At 42.1% G+C, this 23,080-nt stretch overlaps 1 protein-coding gene across 11 annotated transcripts in view; it reads left to right on the forward strand.

Moving 5' to 3' along the window:
- The window catches only part of ALS2 (alsin Rho guanine nucleotide exchange factor ALS2), a 73,486-nt gene that overhangs the window by 27,468 nt on the left and 22,938 nt on the right, over positions 1–23,080 (forward strand). For 8 of the 11 annotated variants that reach the window (XR_007920607.3, XM_008258976.5, XM_008258979.5 and 5 more), the window contains 11 exons: positions 418–514; positions 3,995–4,072; positions 6,734–6,916; positions 8,812–8,983; positions 10,464–10,644; positions 13,216–13,281; positions 15,894–16,056; positions 21,033–21,164; positions 21,556–21,684; positions 22,093–22,163; positions 22,947–23,013. Coding sequence is in view for 10 of the 11 variants with exons in the window: in XM_008258976.5 (XP_008257198.3) it covers positions 418–514; positions 3,995–4,072; positions 6,734–6,916; positions 8,812–8,983; positions 10,464–10,644; positions 13,216–13,281; positions 15,894–16,056; positions 21,033–21,164; positions 21,556–21,684; positions 22,093–22,163; positions 22,947–23,013 (1,339 nt within the window). In the remaining variant the exon portion in view is untranslated. Of the gene's footprint in view, positions 1–417; positions 515–3,994; positions 4,073–6,733; positions 6,917–8,811; positions 8,984–10,463; positions 10,645–12,544; positions 12,655–13,215; positions 13,282–15,893; positions 16,057–21,032; positions 21,165–21,555; positions 21,685–22,092; positions 22,164–22,946; positions 23,014–23,080 lie in introns of those variants that run through there. The other 3 variants (XM_089330058.1, XM_089330057.1, XM_089330059.1) reach the window with 3 other exon arrangements.

Consider the following 23,080-nt stretch of genomic DNA (forward strand, 5'->3'; position numbering starts at 1 on the left):
TTATCTTTTTTTTTTTTTATTTGACAGATAGAGTTATAGACAGTTCCGTTGGTTCACCCCCCAAATGGCCACCACGGCCGGTGCTCTGTGCCGATTCAAAGCCAGGAGCCAGGTGCTTCTCCTGGTCTCCCATGGGGTGCAGGGCCCAAGCACTTGGGCCATCTTTCACTGCACTCCCGGGGCACAGCAGAGAGCTGGCCTGGAAGAGGGGCAACCGGGACAGAATCTGGTGTCCATATGGGATGCTGGTGCTGCAGCAGAGGATTAACCAAGTGAGCCACGGCATGAGCCATGGTGCCGGCCCCTGAAATACTTATTTTTACGTGAAGCTATTTGCTCTGTGGTTTGAGAAAGGTGTGGCTCTCACTGCAGACACTCAGATGTTGCGTGCGTGTTTGTGTGTGTGTTTTCTTGAAGGCTTCAGCCGCTGTGTGTGAAGTGTCTGGACGGTAAAGAGGTGATCCACCTGGAGGCCGGCGCTTCCCATTCCCTAGCACTCACTGCGAAATCCCAGGTAAGGGGCAGTGCTCTAAATGCTTATCTTATTTCCGTGGAAGGCCGATACGGCAAGATTGGATGGTCGTTTATTGAGTGTCTGCAGTGGTCAGACACCAAACCCGTATCTTGCTTGAGCTTTCTAGTTTTTTGTTTTTTTTTTTTTTTTTTTTCATGGTATTATTTTCAGTTGACAGATGAGGAAAGTAGGCAGGAGAACTTAACGTGAGTTGTCTGCAGTCACACGTGATACCAGAGCTTGTCTTTGAACACTGGTCTTCCTGGCCAAGAAACTGTCTGTACTGTGATCTCATTTAAAGATAATACCCCAAATTTCCCAGTGTACTGATGAATTTTTATTTGTTCTTTGATGAAGAAAATCCATAGCAAGACACTAAGACCAAAAACAAATGATCTTTTTCCTTTTAAATTGTGGGACCTAAAAATGACCTCGAGCATTCCTTAGAACCCTGCCTGTAGGTGCAGATACACCTCTCAGAAGGGGAGGTGTTTGCAGTTCTTCTTTTCCTTTTTTTTTTTTTAAAGATTTATTTATTTTACTTGAAAGTCACAATTACACACACACAGAGAAGGAGAGGCAGAGAGAGAGAAAGAGAAGTCTTCCATCTGCTGGTTCACTCCCCAGATGGCAGCAATGGTCAGAGCTGAGCTGAGCTGATTTGAAGCCAGGAGCCAGGAGCTTCTTCCGGGTCTCCCACATGGGTGCAGGGGCCCAAGGACTTGGGCCATCCTCCACTGTTTTTCCAGGCCATAGCAGAGAGCTGGATCAGAAGTGGAGCAGCTGGGTCTTGAATCGGTGCCCATATGGGATGCCAGCACTGCAGGCAGCGGCTTTACCTGCTACACCACTGTGCCAGCCCCTGCAGTTATTCTTAAATGTACCAATCCATTCATCTTTTTAGGAGGCCAATCAAGGATCCTGCAACCTTCAAATACTACATTTTATTTTAAATGTAGCATGCCAAGAAACTAATATAACCAGTATAAATATTACTATTAGGAAAGAAGGGGATGATTTATCATTACTTATATTATAAATCATCCAGAAGACTTTCTAACAGATTAGGAAGGTGGTCAGCTACAAAATTAAAATTACTGAATTTCTTATATCCATATAGTAAGACAGAAAAATGATTGTGGGGGGAAAGCTGTTCACAATTACGGTCAAAGTATTGTGGAAATAGGGTAATCTTAATAGGAAAGGCAGAGTCCTGTGTGACATAAACTCTCGCTATCTTTTAAAAGGTTCTGAAAGAAAGCAGGTGTAAAAGAGAGGGATTTTATTTCCAGATGAGAAGTATCAGTGTTACAAAAATATTTCTTCCTTGATCTTTAAATCATTATAGTGTAAATTCAATACAATCTCAAAAATATTCCAGTAGAATATTTGCAACCTGATAAAATGATTACAGAATTATTCTAGGAGAATCAACAGAGGCAAGCCAGATAAATTCTGAAAAAGAATAGAAAGGAAGGGTAAGATTTACTTTTATCAAATATATTAGAAAACTATGTACAGATTAGTGGACTGGAAATATGCCTATAGACTAGAAATAGACACAGATTTATATTTGAGAATTTATTGTGTGATAAAAGTGAGGAGCCAGGACTTGAACCACAGTCAGATCTGCGATGCCTGCCTTGCAAGTGGAGGCTTAACTCACTGCACCACAACGCCAGCCTCAGTAGACAAATTTAAGTTAAAACGACAGTAAAACATTCTTCTCACCTGTCAGCTTAGCAAGAATTGCATTGACTGTTGAGTGTTGGTTAGGATGTAGGGCAAAGGTATCTGCAATGCTGGTGGGAATGTAAATTGAATCTTTCTGGCACCCAATTTGTCAGTAACTATTAAAAACAGAACATGTGTACTCCATTGACCTAGAGATTCTTTGCCCAAGAATTTGTCTTAAGGAAACAGATACGCAAATATGTATGTTCAAGGATTTAAAATCTTTTTTTTTTTTAACTTAAAAAAAAATTCGTTTGAAGGGCAGAGTGACAGAGATCTGCTGGTTTACCCTCCAAATGCCCACAATAGCCAGGGCTGGGCTAGCTGAAACCAGAAGCCTGGAATTTCATCTAGGTCTCCCACGTGGGCGGCAGGGACCCACATACTTGAGCCATCACCTGTTGCCTCTGGGGTGTGCATTAGGAGGAAGCTGGATTCGAAGTGAGGGTGGGATTCAGTCCTAAGCTCTCAGATATGGGATGCAGGTATCCCAAGAGGTGGCACACAACACTCACTCCTAATTTTTTTTAATATTAAATAATTAGAGCTTAAAGATTGATGAAAATATACCCACAATATTATTCTATATAGTTATTAAAAATCTTGTAGATATATTATTATTTTCAAACTAAAATATTAATTAATAGCATTAAATTTAAAAAATCAAGTTGTAAAATTTGTAGTATGGTCCTGTTTTGCCCTTTATATTTTATATGTACTGTATCTAATAGAAGACATTGAATTTTCTGGAAGGATGTATGTTCCCAAGACAAAACTGGTAGATTCATCAGTGTTTTTCATTTTCTGTTTTTTTTTACTGTGACAGTTTCGTACAATGACCATGAATTGCTTTTTTTAAAAAATATTTATTTATTTGAAAAAGTTACAGGAGCCAGGAGCTTCTTTTGGGTCTCCCACATGGGTGGCAGGGGCCCAGGGACTTGGGCCATCTTCTGCTGCTTTCCTAGGTACTTTAGCAGGGAGCTGGATCAGAAGTGGAGTATCTGGGGTTTGAACCGGCGCCCATGTGGAATGTTGGCATTGCAGACAGCAGCTTTATTCACTATACCACAATGCCGGCCCCTGTGAATTGCTTTTATAAATAGAATAAGGACCGATTTTTGTTAAATGTCATCATTATGTATTAGTTTTCATCTGTAGTAGGATGTGGGTGTTGGATGTTTGTCCTACAAAGACTCTTCATATATAAAAGACCTTCTAATCATTGCATAGCACTCTTGCCTACAGAGTAAGGAAGCATGGCTGCTTTCCTTATTGTTTCCTCTCTTTGTTAAGAGGTATGTAGGATAATTCTTGAATTTAAATACTCGCTCTGCCATTTACCAATTTGTTACTTTGGTTAAGTTAATTAACCTCTCTGGACCAGTTTCTTTATCTGTAAAAAGCAAACAACCAAAAAAAAGATCATTTTAGGAATTAAACATTGATTAATACACAGAAAGTGTTAAGAACAGTGCCTGTAGGTAGTAAGCACCTTAAAAAAAATCAGTTGTTGCTAGCTGTTCACCTCTGTGTCTTCTTGTGTACTCCATGCACACATTATCTTTGGTTTTGCTTAAAACTGGATTTTCTTAATCTGTATTATTTAAAGAGAGAAAGACTATTATAAGTCATTAATGTGTAATGGTATGTATCCTTTAATTATTATGAAATATATTGTAATTCAGAGTTGATTACAAGGTCAAATTCTCAACTCTTACCTGCTTTCCTGTGTTTTTCTGATAGGTTTACTCATGGGGTAGCAATACCTTTGGTCAGCTTGGGCATTCTGATTTTCCAACAACAGTTCCTCGTCTTGCAAAGGTACTTTTATAAACTTGGTAGCAACTTATTCTGGAATGCTAAGCTATAACAATGTTTCTCCATTTCTTCTTTTAACAAATTAAGAGAGTTATGTATTTGTAGCATATGTTTGTTTTGATATTCTTAAATTTTTTTAAACATGAAACTGCTTATTTTCAAGCTGAACATTTTTTTAAAGGTTAGTTTATGTTTTTGTGATGCTTCATTGAATATTCGTAGTTCTTTTGTCTTTTTAAAGTGAAAAACCTTTTTTTCAAAACTTAAAAAAACCAAAACAAATGTTTTCTGAGCCCTGTACTACAGAATCATGTCTATTCTTTTTCTTTGCATGTGTGTAGCTTTTCCATAGCTTCATTTGGGTTGATATGCTTTTATGTGTGTCTTGTAGCATTATATAGTACTAAAATCTTGTGGTAAACTTTCACTTTCTGTAGTAAAGCTAAGCACTGTAGGTTTTGTTGTTGTTGTTGTTTGTAACAGCTGTATGTAGCGGTTGTAGTTTATGCAGTGCTGTTGAGGGAACCACAGCTTCCAGTCGTCTTGTGCAGTGCTGGCAGTGTCTCAGCGTTTTTTCAGCCCTGATACCCTGAGGAAATACCAAGTTCCTGCCGATAGTATTGGTTCCTTATCCATCAGTTTTGGCTTTTTGGTGGGTGCAGATAGTGTGTGCATGGTAAGCCGAACCGAATGGAATATGAGCTCATGCTTGTGTCGTTGGATTCTGGTGTCTTCCTCATGCCCACACAGGCTTCCTCTATTGAGAGTAATAAACTCCAAAAAGGTGGTTACTTCAGCTTTAGAAACACGGGTCAGACATCAACTAGTTAGTAAATATTCCAGTAATTCATATACTCCGTGAACACCATGCATCCACCACTGTCTAGGACTTTTAATTGCTTCTTTTCTTTCAGTGAACTTAATTTTCCAGGGTAGAAAAGTCTTAGTAAAACATTAGGGAACAGTTATGACTGTAGCTTCACTCTATTTTTAGAAATAAACAGTCCAGTTCCTGTCTTATCACAAACAAAGATATAACAAGTCATTTTTCCTTGTTGTTTTGCTTATTTGAATGAAGTAGAAAATATACTTATACCAAGGAAAGTTTTGTAGTATGACAAGAAGACCCTGGAAATCAAACTTTTATTCAATATTTTAGAATTAGAGAAGAGAAAATAGAGATTTTAAATACTGTCTTAGTTTCCTAACCAACTGTACATATAAATACTACAGCATGAGGATTGTGGTTTGCTTATTTGATAGATGGTAAGAAAAACATTTTGAAGTCATTCTAATTTGTGAGAATTAAAAGTCTAGACAGAATGAGATTTGAATGAATTTTGATTAGACTAAAAGGATGATTCTTTGCCTCCTGTAAACATTTTAATTCATTCTTGGTAAAATGAATCCAAAGTTATTTGGGTAGTTTGGATTTGAGAAGAGGGCAGCTGTAAAGTAGCAGAGACTCGTGTGTGCACACATGCACACTTGCGATCTCCTAGGCTTAGGAGCCAGTCCAGGTACAAAGGATGTAACAGAGGAGGAGTTTTTGCTCATCAGTCTGGGAGTGGAGGCTGAAACTGCATCTGGAGATGGGAGCAGTACACTCTCCAAGTGAAATCTTGGAGGAAATCCACCCATGAACAGAGGAATGTCCACCTGCCTGAGGAAGGGTGCAGGAGGGCTCCCTGGCCCTGGCCCCTGCCTGCTTGTGGAGACTCTGGATCTCTATGGAGAATCTGTGGTTTGAAGTTGTGGCTTTCAGGCAGTTGTTCTCAAGCTTCTGTACAGCACAGAGACTGGGGCTGAGAGCCTGCACCGCCACGTGCTTCCAGGTGATTGCTGCTGCTTCGAGAACCACAGGTCAGCATCCCACAGTTGGCACAGTGAAGTCGTAATAGAGAGCTAGTGGATTCCAAATGGGAAAACTGAATTTTGGCAAACAAGGGTTTAGGTGGCCTGAATGGAATTTAGGCTTATTCGATTTTCTTTTCTTTGTACCTTGATTTTTGTGTGCATACCAGAATGCAGGTGGACACAGGTGTGTCCTACCTGACACTTCTAAAGTAGGGCTTTAGAAGTTCCTGGGCATCTAGATTGTTATGCAGGCTATTTATGGGGTTTACAAAAACAATAAAATATTAGATCCACAGTTTTTCCTTCTTAAATTCCAAGTTTTCAGATTTTTAAAAATTTTCATTTTTATTTGAAAGAGAAACAGAGATCTCCCAACCATTGGCTTACTCCCTAAATGCTCCTAACAACCAGAGCTGAGCCAATCAAAGCCAAGAGCCTAGAAGTTCATCTGTGTCTCCTGTGTGGGTGGTGATCCAGGATCCAAGTACTTGAGCCACCGTCTGCTGTCTCCCAGGGTATGCATTAGCAGGAAGCTGCATCAAAAGCAGAGTAGCTGGGACTTGAACCAGGCTATGGGAACCACTGTGCCAAATCCCTGGCCCACATTTCTTTTAAAAAAAACGATCCAGCTCTAAATTTAAAAGCTGTATGTGGGATTTCTTCTTCCTCCTGCATCTGTTACACATTCGATAGGGCGTTCTGCTGGCTGAGATTTGCCTGCCTCAGTAACCTAACCTTTCAGTTCCTGTAGATGTCAGCTGGCCGAGCGCCTTCACCATGGACACACACATCTTTCTGTCGTTGCAGGTGAGCACTGACAATGGAGTCTGGAGTGTAGCTGCAGGCCAGGATTACTCCCTGTTTTTGGTGGATACAGAAGACTTCCAGCCTGGGTTATGTTACAGTGGCCGGCAGGAACCTACAGAAGGTGACAACCTTCCAGAGAATCCCAGTGGTACTAAGACTCCAGTACTTCTCTCCTGTAGTAAGGTGAACAGGAATTGGATCCTTAGGCCCACATTCTATAACACATGAGAAATCTCTATCTGTGGTGGTGTTCGTGTGCCTGACTACCAAGTTCTCTGACTACCTCTCCTCCCACCCTTTCACTGTTTATCTTCCTAATGCCTTACCTCCATTGTGCCTGTCACTGTCTGATGCAGTGATCACCTACTTGTTCTGTCTGCTGTCTGTCCTCTTTACTGTAATGTAAGATTCGTGAGGGCAGGGATTTTCAGCATTCTCATTCACTGCTGTATCCTTGCTATGCATACTTTAAAATAGTTGTTGAACTAACACCCTCATGTAGGAATATTGAAAAGTACATATCTCAGTGATGTTTCTTGACAGTGTTTGTGGAATCTTTACAGGTGAACTCGAATAGAAGTGGAGTGGGTGACTTTCTGATGTCACTGGGAAGTAGTTGTGGGAGCCCGAGCTGGGCTCAGGCAGCCTGTGAGGGACACGAGAGGCCCAGCAGTGTCCATTTCTTATCATTCCTCTCTTCTCTTAGCTTTCCACTGAAGTTCTTGTTGTTGAGCCCCCTTTTTGCTTGCAGCTCTGACTTTCTCTCTGCTTTCCTACTTCCTCTTTCTCATAAACTTGAACCATTGGCTCCCCACCCCGCCATAGTAACTCATATCCTTGAAGTGACATGCCACAATTACAAAGCTAGTACATTCTGGGTTTGTTATTTTTGAATGATATCTCCTGTGGACTGCTTTTTAGCCTTAGTCTTTCTGGAGTAACCTAGGAATGTATAGGAACATGATCGGTGTTGCTAAAGGCAACACAGGCTATGACTAGGCTCTTAGGCTTAACCCATTCTTTCATGTGTGCTAATTGACTCTGGTTGTTGGTCCTGGCTCCACATTCCCCATGAAAGAGCCTGTGATTTATTTATTTTTTAAAGATTTATTTATTGTTTATTTGAAAGTCAGAGTTACACAGAGAGAGGAGAGGAAGAGAGTGAAGGAGAGAGGTCTTCTATCCGATGGTTCACTCCTCAATTGGCCGCAATGGCCAGAGCTGCGCTGATCCGAAGCCAGGAGCTTCTGGGTCTCCCACGCGGGTGCAGGGGCCCAAGGACTTGGGCCATCTTCTACTGCTTTCCCAGGCTATAGCAGAGAGCTGGATTGGAAGTGGAGCAGCTGGATCTCGAACTGGTACCCATATGGGATGGCAGGGTGTTAACCCGCTGCGCCATAGTGCCGGCCCTGAGCCTATGATTTAGGTAAAGGGTGAATTAGCCTAGTGAAAAGGATGAACTTTTGCTGTGTCTCTGGTTACCATGAGGAATTAGTAATCCATTGGGGTGTGCAGATTGCCTGCTTAGTTTAATAAAGTTTGTAAAGACATTGAGTGTTTTTGTTGAGTGGCATTATGGGTAAATGGTAAAAATTCCTTTTTGAAGAAAATCCTGTTATGTGATACTTTTAAGAGACACAAAACCTCTTAGCACCTTGATATTTTATTGTTTAGAGCGCCTCTCTGCTGTTATTACTTCGTTTTAGTGCACAGTGGCCCTTGAGGCTTGTATCCCTAACGTATCATTCCATAGCTAGGATATCAGTGGTTCCAACTGCCCGTACTGTGAAATAGAAATATCTTGGAAATGAATTATAGATCTATATATATGTATATAACATTGGTGGACTGGTAATCAGCTCTAACACAACAGAACAAACAAGCAAACAAATGACCTGATCTGTTGTGTTTCCAGATTTTCACTCTGGCTAGTTTTAAACTGCTAATGGTTTAAAAATGTACTTGGAAAATTCCCAGTATTTAACAACTGGATTTTGCCAGCTAATATGAGCCAGCTCAGTGCACCAAATTGGCTCGATTCAATTAGACTCTAATCCTTGTATTTTCTTCTGTTTCAGCTTGGATATATAAGCAGAGTGACAGCAGGAAAAGATAGCTATGTGGCGTTGGTGGATAAAAACATTATGGGTTATATCGCCAGTCTCCACGAGTTGGCTACTACAGAAAGACGGTTCTATTCAAGACTAAGTGACATCAAATCTCAGATTCTCAGGCCTCTTCTCAGCTTAGGTAATGGAAGTGTCCCCTGTCCTGTATACGCAAGTCATTAGGCTCTCATGTTTTCTAGTCTTCCTGTATCAGAAGGAAGAAAACCTGTGCGTTGTAGTTTATTCCTTTCTTTCCAGTCTCTCTCTTTTTGTGAGTGAACAACTTGCATTTTCCGATATGTCCCTGGCCCAGCTGCCTGTGTGCTCTCCTGCCATTCCCACAGCTCCTTCTACTCACAGAAGTAGACAGTGAGACTTTTAGGATACAGCAGAGAAGCAGAAATAACTGAGAATATTGACCCTGGAAGCCAGATTTCCCAACAACACTTCTAGCCCCATAATCCTCAAATATTCTCTACTGTACTACCTGAGCTGTTCATTTTCTTGGTTATCATTCTTAGGATTATATCAAGTAGATAGTCTTTTGGATTTATATGTAATCTCTTAAAATTGTAGATAACTCTAAGAGCTTTGAGAGTTTTATCCTACATTACGTGAGCTGATGGAATTAGATTCTTTTTCTTAGCTTTACTTTAGCTAAGTCTCCCGAAGCCCTTCGTAACATTCCAAGGGCTCCAGCTGTCTGATTTTTGAATTGCCCCTCTGCACGGAAAGGTTGGGCTGTCTGGGGCAGGGGTGAGAGTAGGGAGACAAGCAGAACAAAAGTCAATCCAAAAAGTTGAAAATGAGAGCTAAGATACAAATACAAAAGTGAGTTTAATTCATGACCATTGCTAACTATTGTGTGACATTAGAAAATTCAACCTGCCTTTTTTTTGGCTTCAGATGACTTAAATTTGAAATGGAGGAAAGTTGAATTAGCTCAGTGGTTCTCAAATTTGTCTGATCTTCAGAATCACCTGGAAAGCCTTTTTTTTTTGTAAATGCTCGTTTTTTAAAAACTGTTCTTGTGATGTATTTTAACAGGTTCCTCAAGTGACTGAAATTTGTGATCTTTCTTTGTTTTGTTTTTAAGATTATTTATCTATTTGAAAGGCAGAACAGAGGGAGTGAGAGTGAGAGAGACAGAGAGAGAGAGAGAGAGAGAGAGAGAGATATTTTCTTCTGTCTGCTGTTTTACTCCCCAAATGGCCTTAACAGCCAGGTCTGGCCCATCCAGCAGCTCCAGCCTGATCTCCCACACACATAAGTCCTCTCTCGAGTACCTGGGCCATCTTCTTCTGCCTTCCCACACACAGAAGCTGGAAGCTGAATGAGAAGTGGAGCCAGCGCTGAGGTGGCTTGCTGGTGTCTCAAGCGGCAGCTTAACCCCACTGTGCTGAAACACCACCCAGGCCACCACCGACCTTTCAAGTCGCTTTATTTAACCCTGAAATTATTTGGGTTTCGTAGATAGAATATACCTCAACATGGTAAACGTTCTTAGAAAGGGAGAATTTCTTGCCAAGTATTCTTAGCAAAGGAGACTTTACACTGTTGGTCTTAGGCTTGTAAGAAATAGTCAATCCTGCGGTTATGTGGTTGTCATTATTTCGTTACAGAAAACCTGGGCGCGGCTACCACGGTGCAGCTGTTGCAGGAAGTGGCAAGCCGATTCAGCAAGCTGTGTTACCTGATCGGCCAGCACGGAGCCTCGCTGAGCAGCTTCCTGCAGGGGCTGAAGGAAGCCAGGAATCTGGTGATTCTCAAGCACGCCAGTCTCTTCCTGGATAGTTACACAGAGCAAGTATCGGCCCCGAGTCGTGTGCAGTCCCTGCAGGGCTGTCCTGCCGAGGAGAGCACCCCTTCATCAGAAGAGACTAGCGCAGGGAGAGTAGTCGAAGGTAGCACAGATTGCCGTGCAGCGTTGGGAGCTTAGCCAACGATAGTTCTGCGTGGCTGGAAGCTAGTTTTCTCTGAAACCTTTTTAAAAGGTTTCAGAATAATGAAGTCTTGCGTTTCCCTCTGTATCCTAGCAGAATTATTAATAGTGTACTTAATTTACAGAAAATATGTTACTTTATTTAATGATGTAAATTGTACTAAAACTTGACCAAGTGTTTCAAGGCCAACTGGCGGTTGTAAACATGGCACTGTTCTGATGTCTGCCTGCACTGTTTTGTCAGTGGAAGGTTTAGAAGGTGAACTACTTTCAGCAAAAACAGAAATTTTCTTAAGAAAACCCAGAATAGTTATCGAAGGTTCTTTGTCTGGTTTTTTAGTAAAATTTCTCTTTTTTTCTTAATTTGAATTTTAACACAATGTGAGGCATAATTTAAGTGTTACTTTCATGTATACTGTGTCGATGGCCTCAAGTGTGTATAGTTTTAATTCTTCACTTATTCATACTTCATCCATCCAACAAATACTGAGTGCCCACGGAGTGCCATGCACTGCACGGGGCTCCAAGCCCCCCAAAGCTGCAGCTGGGAGCTCGTGAAAGGCACCTGCCCTCAGGGAGTTCATGTTCTGTTTTCACTTTGGGTATTTAGGTGGACTCTGTACAAATGCTGAAAATCAAAAGGATATTTAAAGCTGCCCATAATCCTACTACCAGAAATAACCACTGCTAATCATTTTAGTGTGTTTCCTTTGACTCATGTGTGTACACCTGCAGACTGCTGTATGCAATTTTAATTCTAAGCAAATTTGAAAATATTAGAATGTGTTTTCTGAAAGCAAATACCCCAGTTTGAGTCTTTTAACTTACCATCTTTCAGGTGTACCAAATAAAAGTAATATAACTTGATACTAATTCACTTTTTAAAATCTAGATTTTGCTGTTTGTTGAAGGTTTCAGCTTTTATTGGTGTAATTTTCTTTTTTCTGCTTGTATTTACCTTATAATAGCTCTTTTTCACTTTTGCTTCTCTCTGATACTTTAGGTCTTATGCTTCAAAATGCTTCTGTTTTGATAGATGAGTTACTTTTTAAAATATTTTATTACATAATAATCTTGCCTCCTATAGATGGGGCAAGTAGAAAACATAGACTTATGTAAATTTCAAAACTTGTATATGAATAAACATATATAAATTTATATGTAAATTTAAAAAAAATCACTGCTTCACAGTGATCTGTGACCTTTTTTGTTGGGTGAGGTAAAATTCGCATGACATAAAACTTTAACCTTTTTAAACTGGGTGGTATTTAGTACTTTTACCATATTCTGCAGCCATCAGCCCTCTATCTTGTCCTCCCCAATTTTTGTCATCTCAGAGAAAAAATTCTTTACCCACTAAGCAGTCAGGCCCCACTCCAAACCCTGGACATCAGTGTGATGCCCTGTGCCTCCATGGATCCACCTGTTCTGAATGCTTCATACAAATGGAACCATGTGACACATGGCCTTTCTTGTCTCGCTTCTTTCATCTAGCGTGATGTTTTCAGGTGTATAGCACCTTGTGCTGCTCTTAGTAGGCATTTTCCTTCTCTCAGAGTCAGCTGATGCCGTTTGCCAGCCTGGGAGGAGGAATTTCTGTACTGGAAGCAGTACTTCTACACTTGTTTTCTAGCAGTATATCAACATTGAATCAACATTTTCTAAAACTGTCTCACGCTCTTTAAATCCGTTTTCTTACCTTCACTATTGTTCATTTTTTAAAAAAGTTTATTATTTTTATTTATTGGAAAGGCAGAATGACTGAGACAGAGAAACACATCCATCTGCTGGTTTACTCCTCAAATGCCTGAAACAGCCACGGCTGGACTAAGCTGAAGCTGGGAGCCTGGAACTCCATTCAGGTCTCCCGTGTGAGTGGCACAGACCCAAAAACTTGAGCCATCATCTGCTTCCTCCCAAGGTGTGCGTTAGCAGGGAGCTAGATCAGAAGCAGAGACAAGACTCCATCCCAGGCACTCCGGTATGGGAGGCAGGCCTCCTGAGAGGTAGCTTAGCCCTCTGTGCTCCAGTGCCTACCCCTCTTACTCATTTCTGAAGATTTCATTGGAAAGCCTGAAGTAAGCATTAGAAGAAATTTTCATTAAATATCTGACAAATTTGATCCCATTTTCTTAAGTTACCAAGTACTATCTACCAAGTGAATTCTGACATATTTTGCATGATTTGAGGTGTTTTTAAAATTTCCTTTAATACTAACCTCATTACTTAACTGGTACCTCCCTGGTTACTGTGATTATCACATAACCTGCTTTCTATTTAGTCTCGTATAGCTCACAAATGTTGACATCACGAAAGTTCTGAAACTTATTGGTGAAATACTAAGAAATAGTTGTTATAGGTACTTGCTTTAAAACTGAAGGAGTACTTTACATTTTAACACTAATGTTCCCATGTTTTCTTTTTTGCTCAAGGTATTGCACATCTATTACAAATTTCCTGGTTATGGGCGGATTCCCACTTCTTGCTAAGCCTGCCATGTAAGCAAATACAATACTTTCCCATTACTGTTCCAACAACCAAGGATTGAGTTTTATGGGGTTCTGTGTTTTTGAGTATCTTGGGAAAGCTTTGGCTTTTACCAAAGGAATCAAACTCTGATTATCATCAGCAGTACTGAATCAGCAGATACTGAAAAGCACTGTACCAGAAGGCCCGCGATCTGGATCCATGTTTAGTGCCACCACTTGTTATCCCTGAGACTTTGGGTAACTCTCTTCAGCTTAGTAAGCCCACTTTTCATCTGCAAAATGGGACCATACTCTCCCCTCTTGTTAGAAAGCAAGTAATGTATGTGATGGCTTATAAAAAATAGAACATGGAGGTCGCCAAGCACACTCTGTGTCATTAAGTGACATGGAAAGAAACTGGAATAGTTGTTTCTTACAAATAGTAATGCTTGAAGAAAACAAAGTTTTGTTATAGGAGGATGCAAAAGTAAGTAGAGTGTGGGGAGCTTCTGGGCTTCTGGAGGACCATGGCAGCTGTTGGCCCTGTGCTTTATTCTGCTGCATTGTTCACCTGCCTCCACTGTTTCAGAGTTAGGGTGACCTGAGTTTCTGCTAAAGCAGCTAAATGAGTGACATAAGTGGAAGCCCCTTGCTGCCTTCACAGCACCATGCCCACAGCCTGGGCATGTGGCAAGCAACCAAGGTACACGCTGAGTGATGGCAGCTGATAGTGAGTCTGGATTTGGGCATCGTTTTCTAAGTGGCAGTTCATGAACCCCTGGGTTCTACGTAATTAAAGGCAGAAATGCCGTCCTTTTTCAATTTCGACTGACAAGTCAACATTTCAGAGTTGGGAAGCTCCAGAGCACAGCAGTGGGTTCCATCCACTCAGTGGCTCAGGCTCTCATCCCTTGGTTAGTTTAGCTCTGGGCTTCAGGCTTGTCTGCTGCTTTGACCATTAAACAGGTGTTTTTTTTCTTTTATTTCTAAATTGTGATTAAATATACATGACATAGTATTTACTGCTTTAACTATTCATAAGCACACAGTTCAGTGGTATCAAATATACTTACAGTGTTGCGTAAGCACCACTATTCACTCCCAAAACTTTATCACTGTCCTTAACAAAAATTCTGTACCCATTAAATGATGCCGCGTCTGTCTGTCAGCCCCTGGTAACTGCCAGTCAACTTTGTGTTTCTGTGATTTTGCCTGTTCTGGGTACTTTATGTGAGTGCAATCACATTTGTCCTTGTGTCTGGCTTATTTCTGAAGCATAATGTCTTCAAGCTCCATTCATGGTGTAGCATATATCAAGTTGAATTGCTTTTTGTGACAAAATAATATTCCACGTTTTATTTTCCCATTTATCTGTTGAGGGATACTTAAATTGTTTCTCCCTTTAATGTGTTTGTTTTCATTTTAAAAATCTGAGTAACAATATAAATTAGCCATTTAAGGAAAGAGCATGAAAGACTCCCAGAGGAAGCTAGGCTGAGCAGGGTCCCTGGGGAGATGTCCTGAGAACGTACCAGGATTCTCTTAGAGGACGTAAGTCTCTAGGCGTGAGCAGGAGTGAGTCCTGGAAAGAAATGGGGGCCACAAGAGTTGGGCTGTTTCTGCTCTGGTGGGGACTGGCGGTGAGCATCCAGGAGAAGTCTGGTCGGAGGGAGAATGCGTTCGTCACGTCCTACCTCCTTCTCAGGAGTAGGCCAAAGCAGTGTCCTCGGCTGATCCCTGCCTCAGAGCATGAGGAGGAAGCAGGAACATCGGCAGAAGCCAAACATCCACAGAGATCCGGGCCATGTTAGTTGTTGCTCATTAAGTGACAGATGATGAGTCTGCCCCACCAACTCTGGTTGTTTTGTAAACAATCTAAGTATTTTGTGCTGGTGAACGTATTCTTAGTGGATGACTGATCAACATTAAAATTTGCAAATTAAATTTAAAAGTGTATCTATAAAAAAAAATCCTGACTTTAAAAACTAAATTTGACTTCAGTTTGAAATGCTTTTGAAGATCTCAGCATTGAAATAAATCTTCATATAATTTGTTTTACTGTTTACTATTAATTATAGTACTAGTTCCTACAGCTTTTTATTTTTCTTCTGTTGTAAACTCATATTATGTGATCAACAATTGGCAGGAAAAAGAAGAAATTAGAAGTATTTTAATATCCATGCCAATGCTGTTGGAACAAGAGCTTTGTTTTTCCTCTAGTATTTCTGTTTAGCACAGTGGATTAGCACATTAATTTTATCATTTATTACTGTGATTTCTGGCCTTGCAATTAATAGGTAAAATGTCAGCTGGCCTCTCATTGTTCTTTGAAACTGGGACGCATGATTCATTTCCTAGAACATAAGGCACAGACATGTGATTAACCATTTTAATTACAGTTACTGTTGCTACCATTTACTATTCTTTATACTCAAAATTCCCTGCCTTATGGATAGGGAAATTTTTAAAAATTATGTCTTGTGTATTTCTCTGTAAATAATTAATATATAAGTCATTACTTTCATAGCATCTAAATACATATTTTCTGGAACATGTCCTACCTGGTGAAATATTCTATTTAGTTACCTTGTGTATTATCAATACCAAAATGACTAACCAAATTATTTTTTCTTTACCTCTAGTGATTTCCTAAATAAAAACCAAGAACTGTTACAAGATTTATCCGAAGTGAATGATGAAAACACTCAGTTGATGGAAATACTGAATACTCTGTTTTTCTTGCCAATCAGACGACTTCATAATTATGCCAAAGTTTTGCTAAAGCTTGCTACTTGTTTTGAAGTGGTAAGCTCCTGTATATACCCCTCTTGGGACACTTCTGAAGTCAAGTTTATTTGTTTTATGCCCCCTTAATGTCTGGAACTACCTAATTTAATATTTACATGTGTTTAATTCAGTATCCTTTTTGTGCAGGGAAATGAAAGAGGAAAGAATGACTGTAGGTATAGCTAGTGGTTTGTTTTTTTTTTTTTTTTATATTATTATGGATTCAGTTTCCTTTGGGGATCTTATCAAGATTAAGTGTTCTTATTCTACTGAACTGTGTCTAAGGTTAAAACCCTATTACTAGTGCTACTCATTCAATAGTTGCCAAAATGTATTAAGTGCAGAGTGGAATGGGTTGCACAGAGCTCCTTGTTGGCCGGGCTCTCTGTGCAGGCAGGGGTCTGGGAGGCAGTAGAACGAGCACCTCCCTGGGTGTGAGATAGGCTCATGCCGGATGTTCGGGTCACCTTAGAAATGCTGTGAGAAGTCAGTTTTACAGAACGTTGTCCAGTGCTGGCCAGCTCATTTTCTGTGCAAAACGAGTTTAATAGAGCCCAGCCTAATTAGTGCCACTCTCCTACGTGGCTGTGTGAGGAAGCTGGTCTGGAGGCCTCCCCTTTGAATTGCAGTGCAACGTGCGGTTTCGTTTTGTCTCCACTCGGAAAGGCTCCGGAGAAACCACAACTCCCAGGGCTCTTTCAGGTTTACAGTCTTCTTAATCTTGAGGTCCCTCTCCTGACCCAGGCAGGTCCCAGTCCCCAGAGAGACCTGGAAACCGAAGCGAACTGTTTCTATTTGATCCTACTGTGGTCTTGGGGCTTTTAGTTTGTATGGTTTCCGTTTTAACTCCTAATGATCTAGTGTTAGCTGTGCAGGTGTGAGCCACCAAATAACCCAATGGGATACAGATTTTACCTCAGTATGGCTTTGATTAATGGAAAAGTCTTCTCTACTGGATCAGCTTAGACTTGTTCCCAGTCTGAAGGGCCCGGTTCTGTGAGTGAATCGAGACTCTCGAGTTTGATGTTCAAAGGTGTACGTAGTGTGATGCCTTCTTTTGTTTTTGGCCTTATCCTTTGTCCTGAGTCCAAGCGTTAGTTCAGTTTCCTTGGATGTTGCTCATGTGCTTTATAGTTCCTTCCTGAAGCACCCACCCCCATCTCATTGTGGAAAGCCTCAAGGCCTGGGTTGAGGGCATTTTCTCATGAAAATGAAGCCCTCTCCGACTACTTCTGCTTCTCCTTCCCGTCGCTTAAGAATGATGTCCTCTTCCTCTGTGCTTCGCTAACACTTTATTTCTCCATTACTCGCTCTGTTTTACAAGTGGTCCTTATCCTTGTCACAGGGCATCAGAATCATTTGCGGGAGTTTTTTTAAAACACACATAGCTTACGCTCCATCACTGTAAATAGTACTAAGTCTAAGGCACAGTCTAGACATATACATACATATACACACATGTGTTGAAGCTTCTACATATGAAAAAATAATACTGAATATTTATGGAAGGCATTCCACATGCTAGTGGCTATTCTAAGCGTGTCCTATGTATTCATTTAATCTCCACCTTAACGCGTGAAATTGGTGGTATTATTATCCCCTTTTTACAGAGTGGGGGGAGAGTTGAAGCACACGTGAGAACCGACAGAGCTAGAATTCACATTCAGGCTTGCTGGCTCCAGAATCTGTTCCCTTATCTGCTTGACTGTGTTCTAATGCATAACCTATTAACAGAACCAGTGTGTTATTCTGACGTGTTGTATGTTCTCCTGTCTCCTTTGCCTAGTTATGTAAGCTCCCAGAAGACAAAAGATTGTGCTTTTCATCGTTTAGCTGCTCATTGTTTCTCAAATGAATATGAGGGACTCCTAAGCATTGAGGAATGGGATTGCTCATGAATGGGAGGGGCTGCCCATTCATCTGACTTCCTGCTCACTCCCCATTTAGCGCAGTGCCTCTCACCCCTGTGCTGCAGTTCTCAGGTTCCAAAGATCCTTTCAGAGTACAGAGGACCAACACTATTTTCCTGGTGATGCTAACACATTGCTTTCCCACCAGGCTGTCATCTGCAAAAGTAAAGGGGGTAGAACTGCTGGTTCTCTTGCAGGAATCTAGGCTGTGGCCTCAAACTCTACCAGTAGCTTTTGGCCATTGTATTCATCATCAACACAAGCTTGTGTTAAATACAAACAAACAAAAGATGCATTTTTCTTAAGAATGTTCACAATGAAGCAGTAAAAACAAATCCTATTTATTTGCCCTCAACCCATGAATAGACGTATTTTTAACATCCTGTATGTTGACGTGGCAAACATGCATAAAGCACTTCTGCCACATACTGAAGTGCTCTCATGAAAAAGGATGACTGATGATCTGAGCTGGGAACTGTTCTTTCTTGTTAACTTGAAAGGGAAATGGACAGATAAACTGTGGGTTATTCAGATTTGGTTATTAGCAGATAACTTCTCAGAAATGAGTACATAAAGACGTCATTTGAAGTAGAGTCTGTTAGTCAGTTTTTTGTTGCCACAATGAAATATCTGAGATAAGCTACTTATAAAGAAAAGGGACCTTGTTTGGGGTGATGGTTTTGGAGATTCACAGTCCGAGATTGGGCAGGCGTCCTTGGTTCAGCATCTGGTGAAGCGTTCTTACTGGCAGAGACCTGAGGCAGCCCTGGGCATCCTGTAGCAAGAGGGAGTGTCAGTCCATGCCTTTGTGGTCTCTTATAAAGCCACCAGGGGGGGGCCTCACCCAAATGGCCCCATCTAAGCCAGGCACTTCTTCAAGGCCCCACTTTCAGGTACCATAAGTGTATCATTTCCACCCTCCTCCTTATACCATTAACATAAGATTTTAAGGATTACATCCGTAAGACGTGGGCCTTTGAGGGACATCAAAAATCCTAAGTAATTCCCAAACCATCGCAGAGAACAACTGATAAAGTTTGTTACCAAGGACAGAATCTGTACTTTTAAGCAAAAATTAGCATTAAAATCTGTGTCTAGGCCAGCACCGCGGCTCAATAGGCTAATCCTCTGCCTGCGGCACCGGCCCACCGGGTTCTAGTCCCGGTCAGGGTGCTGGATTCTGTCCCGGTTGCCCCTCTTCCAGGCCAGCTCTCTGCTGTGGCCAGGAGTGCAGTGGAGGATGGCCCAAGTGCTTGGGCCCTGCCCCCCATGGGAGACCAGGATAAGTACCTGGCTCCTGCCATCGGATCAGCGCAGTGCGCCAGCTGCAGCACGCCAGCCGCGGCAGCCATTGGAGGGTGAACCAACAGCAAAAAGGAAGACCTTTCTCTCTGTCTCTCTCTCTCTCTCACTATCCACTCTGCCTGTCAAAACCAACCAACAAACAAACAAACAAAACACAACTGTGTCTCGCACTGTGAGCCCGACAGTTTTGCAATTCTTAGGACTCTGATAAGCTTGCTAGTAATGCTAATGTTGCTTTAAAAAAAAAAAATGAGTATTTGAGAGGCAGATTACAGCCAGAAGGAAAGATCTCCTACCCCTGGTTCACTTCCCTAAATGCCTGCAATGGTTCTGACTGAGCCATGGCCAAAGCTGATGCCAGGAACTCAATCCTAGGTCTCCCACTTGAGTGACAGGAACCCAATCACTTGAGCCATCATCACTGCCTCCCAAGTTTTGCATTAGCAAGAAGTTGGAGTCAGGAGCTGGGTGTGGGTATAGATCCCAGACAATTCAAAATGGAGTGTGGGCATCATAACCCCTAGGTCAAGTGCCTGCCCCTAATGTGATTTTTGATATATAAAAAATTTACCAATATTTTGAAGATCCAAATAACTAAATCAACCAATGTCTTTCAGATATCAAATCTGCATTGATACAAAATCATGTATGGTAAAAGGTCTGTTCAACGTGTAAAATAAACCAATGGATTTTAGTAGAACAGAATATAAACAGTCCAGTGCTGTGGTTTCAGATTTCTCATTGTAGCTACCCCTTGAGAAACCCATTTAACAAGAGGACATTCCAGAAAGTTTGTGGGGAAATGATACTAAATAAGTTTATTTTGGTGTGAAAAATTTAGAAATCAATGCATAGTGTTTTCATAATACATATTTTCCATGAAATTTTTTGGACACTCTTGTTTACCTTTAGAAAGTGAGTTTTCTTCATTTCTCTCAACCAAATTGCATTTCATAACTGATGAAATGCAGAAGCAGATTTGATGTCTCTTTTTTTTTCCTTTAAAGGCAGAGAGACAGAGATTGTTTATCTACTGGTTCACTCTTAAATACCCACAGCAGCCAGGTCTGGGTCAGACAGAAGCAGGGAGCCCAGAACTCAAACCAGTTCTCTCACATGGTTGGCAGGGAAACACATACTTAAGCCACCATCTGCTGCCTCCCTGGGTGTACACTGGCAGGAAGCTGGCTTGGAAACAGAGGGGCTGGGACTCAAAAACCAGGCACCCCAGTGTGGACTGCGGGCCTCTGAAGCACACTTAACCACTATGCCAAATGTCCACCCTTGCTGTTATCTTTTAAGCCAGATAATAACAAGGCTTGAAAAAAAAGTGGACTAGTGCTACTTTTTTTTTTTTTTTCACTGAGAGCTATTTTGTTTTGGAAAATATGGTTTTCACTTATATTTTTTGAAATGATTAATAAAGGTTATAAAATTTTTCCTATTTTCTAATATGGTAAATATCAGTAGATATAACCCACACATGTCAAAAAAAAGGGATCCTGAGAGCAAAACCTGTGAGGGCTGCCCATCCTGAGGGCCTACAGTGCTGTTTCTCTCTCCCTGTGTCCCTCCCCTGCTTAATAGGTACCTGTAACTAGCAGAATTTTTCCAAAACCAGTCTTCCCTTTTTCCCGGCTCCCTTTAGTGTACCACTTTTGTCCTGGGCTGAGTCTTCTCCCTAAACTTAATTCCATGTATCTAAGTTGCACTGAGCCTACAGGTGCCAGACAGTTGTTTTATGTTCTTTTTTCCTCTCCCTCAATTATTGACCTCTAGACGTCTCCCGAATATCAGAAACTGCAGGATTCCAGTGCTTGTTACGAGTCTCTTGCTCTCCATCTCGGCAGGAAAAGGAAGGAAGCGGAGTACACACTGGGCTTCTGGAAGACCTTTCCCGGCAAAATGACGGTAAACCGTGCGGGCGGTCGTGGTTGCCCAGCGCTCAGCGGCCCTTTATTTCTGCCGTCGCTCTCTCTGGGCCTCGCTCGTTTATGGTAATAAGGTTTTCCCGGTCCCTTTTCTAAAACGTCCAGGGACTGTAGCGTGGGCACTGCGAATATCGCCGTCTTCCCTCCTCTCTAAGAGTGCTCGCTGGACTTGATCGCTTTCTTCCTCTCGTTTGTTCCTAACTTGAGCTGTGATTTTATGAAGTGTTTGCATCCCATCTACATTTAGATTTAACGCCAAGCTAAGCCCTGGGCAGTAAATTCCCTTACGTGTGATTTCTGGCTATTTCGTCTTCTCCTTGTATGTGACGATAATCTTGATTGTTGTCCTGGGTCATTGTTTTTAATTCTAGGATTCCTTGAGGAAGCCAGAACGGCGTCTGCTGTGTGAGAGCAGTAACCGAGCCCTGTCTTTGCAGCATGCGGGAAGGTTCTCTGTGAACTGGTTCATCCTCTTTAATGATGCCCTGGTCCACGCCCAGGTAGGCTGGCTTCCTGACCTTAAAGGAAGCCCCGGAAGGGGGAACAGGAGTGCATTACTTGTTAATTATTTCAGACTGTCAGCCCGTGCGATTCTGATGAAGCTGCGCATACAGGAAAGTGTGCACATGCTACAGCTTGCATCTGTGGTGTGGGCTTCGGTTTCCAGCTTATGAATGCACGCAGCATGTGACAGGTCCCTGCAGAGACATGGCGAGGGCACCGGGTTAGCTTGGCTATGGGAACCCTGTGATGGAGACGGTAGCAGCCACATGACGTAGCCTTCTCTAGGAGGTTGTGCAGCAGAGAGTACAGGGCACACATGGGCTAATGACCCCAGGGGGACACAAGCAGAGACCCCTAGGTCTGCACAGGCTTTCACAGACGTGCCTCTGTGTTCTGCATTCCAGTTCTCCACGCACCATGTTTTCCCTTTGGCCACACTGTGGGTGGAGCCGCTGTCTGAAGAAGCTGGTGGTGTGTAAGTGTACTCCCTCCCCCCACCCCATCCCTCCTGTTCTCCCTGTTACCCAGCTTGTGTCCTTAAGTAGGAAAAGAGCTCAGGAGAGTGTGAGAAGCTTGCTTCTGCACTCTGCGTAATGAGGCTCACATCCTAACACAATCCACAGGAAAATGGCCTGTTGGGATGAAGATGACAAATCATGGTAGTTTCTAGAACAGCATCTCTCCATTGCTTACATCCTCATTGTTCAGCGTAGAGCAGGGTAATCTGAAATCATTCCCCCTGCTGTGAGACCCAAAACCAGGCGTGAATGTTTACATTTAATAGGCTACTGCAGGCCGGCGCCGCAGCTCAATAGGCTAATCCTCCGCCTAGCGGCGCCGGCACACCGGGTTCTAGTCCCGGTCGGGGCGCCGGATTCTGTCCCGGTTGCCCCTCTTCCAGGCCAGCCCTCTGCTGTGGCCAGGGAGTGCAGTGGAGGATGGCCCAGGTGCTTGGGCCCTGCACCCCATGGGAGACCAGGAAAAGCACCTGGCTCCTAGCTCCTGCCATCGGATCAGCGCGGTGCGCCGGCTGCAGCGCGCCGGCTGCGGCGGCCATTGGAGGGTGAACCAACGGCAAAGGAAGACCTTTCTCTCTGTCTCTCTCTCTCTCTCTCACTGTCCACTCTGCCTGTCAAAAAAAAAAAAAAAAAAAAAAATAGGCTACTGCACCTCCTAAATGGGTTGCTTTTCGTGTATGAGGATTGGTGTTATAATGACAGGTTGTCATACCTGGCGTTCATCCTTGTGAATGTTTCAGGAATGGCATAAAGATAACCACACCTGAGGAGCAGTTCACTCTGATTTCATCGACACCCCAGGAAAAGGTTAGTCCTTTGTGGAATTTTCTTTCCCTCTTTGGCTTTGCTCTTTCTGCCCTCTGTAGTCGTAAAG

Source organism: Oryctolagus cuniculus, chromosome 3 (assembly GCF_051225735.1).
Source record: "Oryctolagus cuniculus isolate XC-2025 breed Fujian yellow rabbit chromosome 3, ASM5122573v1, whole genome shotgun sequence".
Taxonomy (NCBI): domain Eukaryota; kingdom Metazoa; phylum Chordata; class Mammalia; order Lagomorpha; family Leporidae; genus Oryctolagus; species Oryctolagus cuniculus.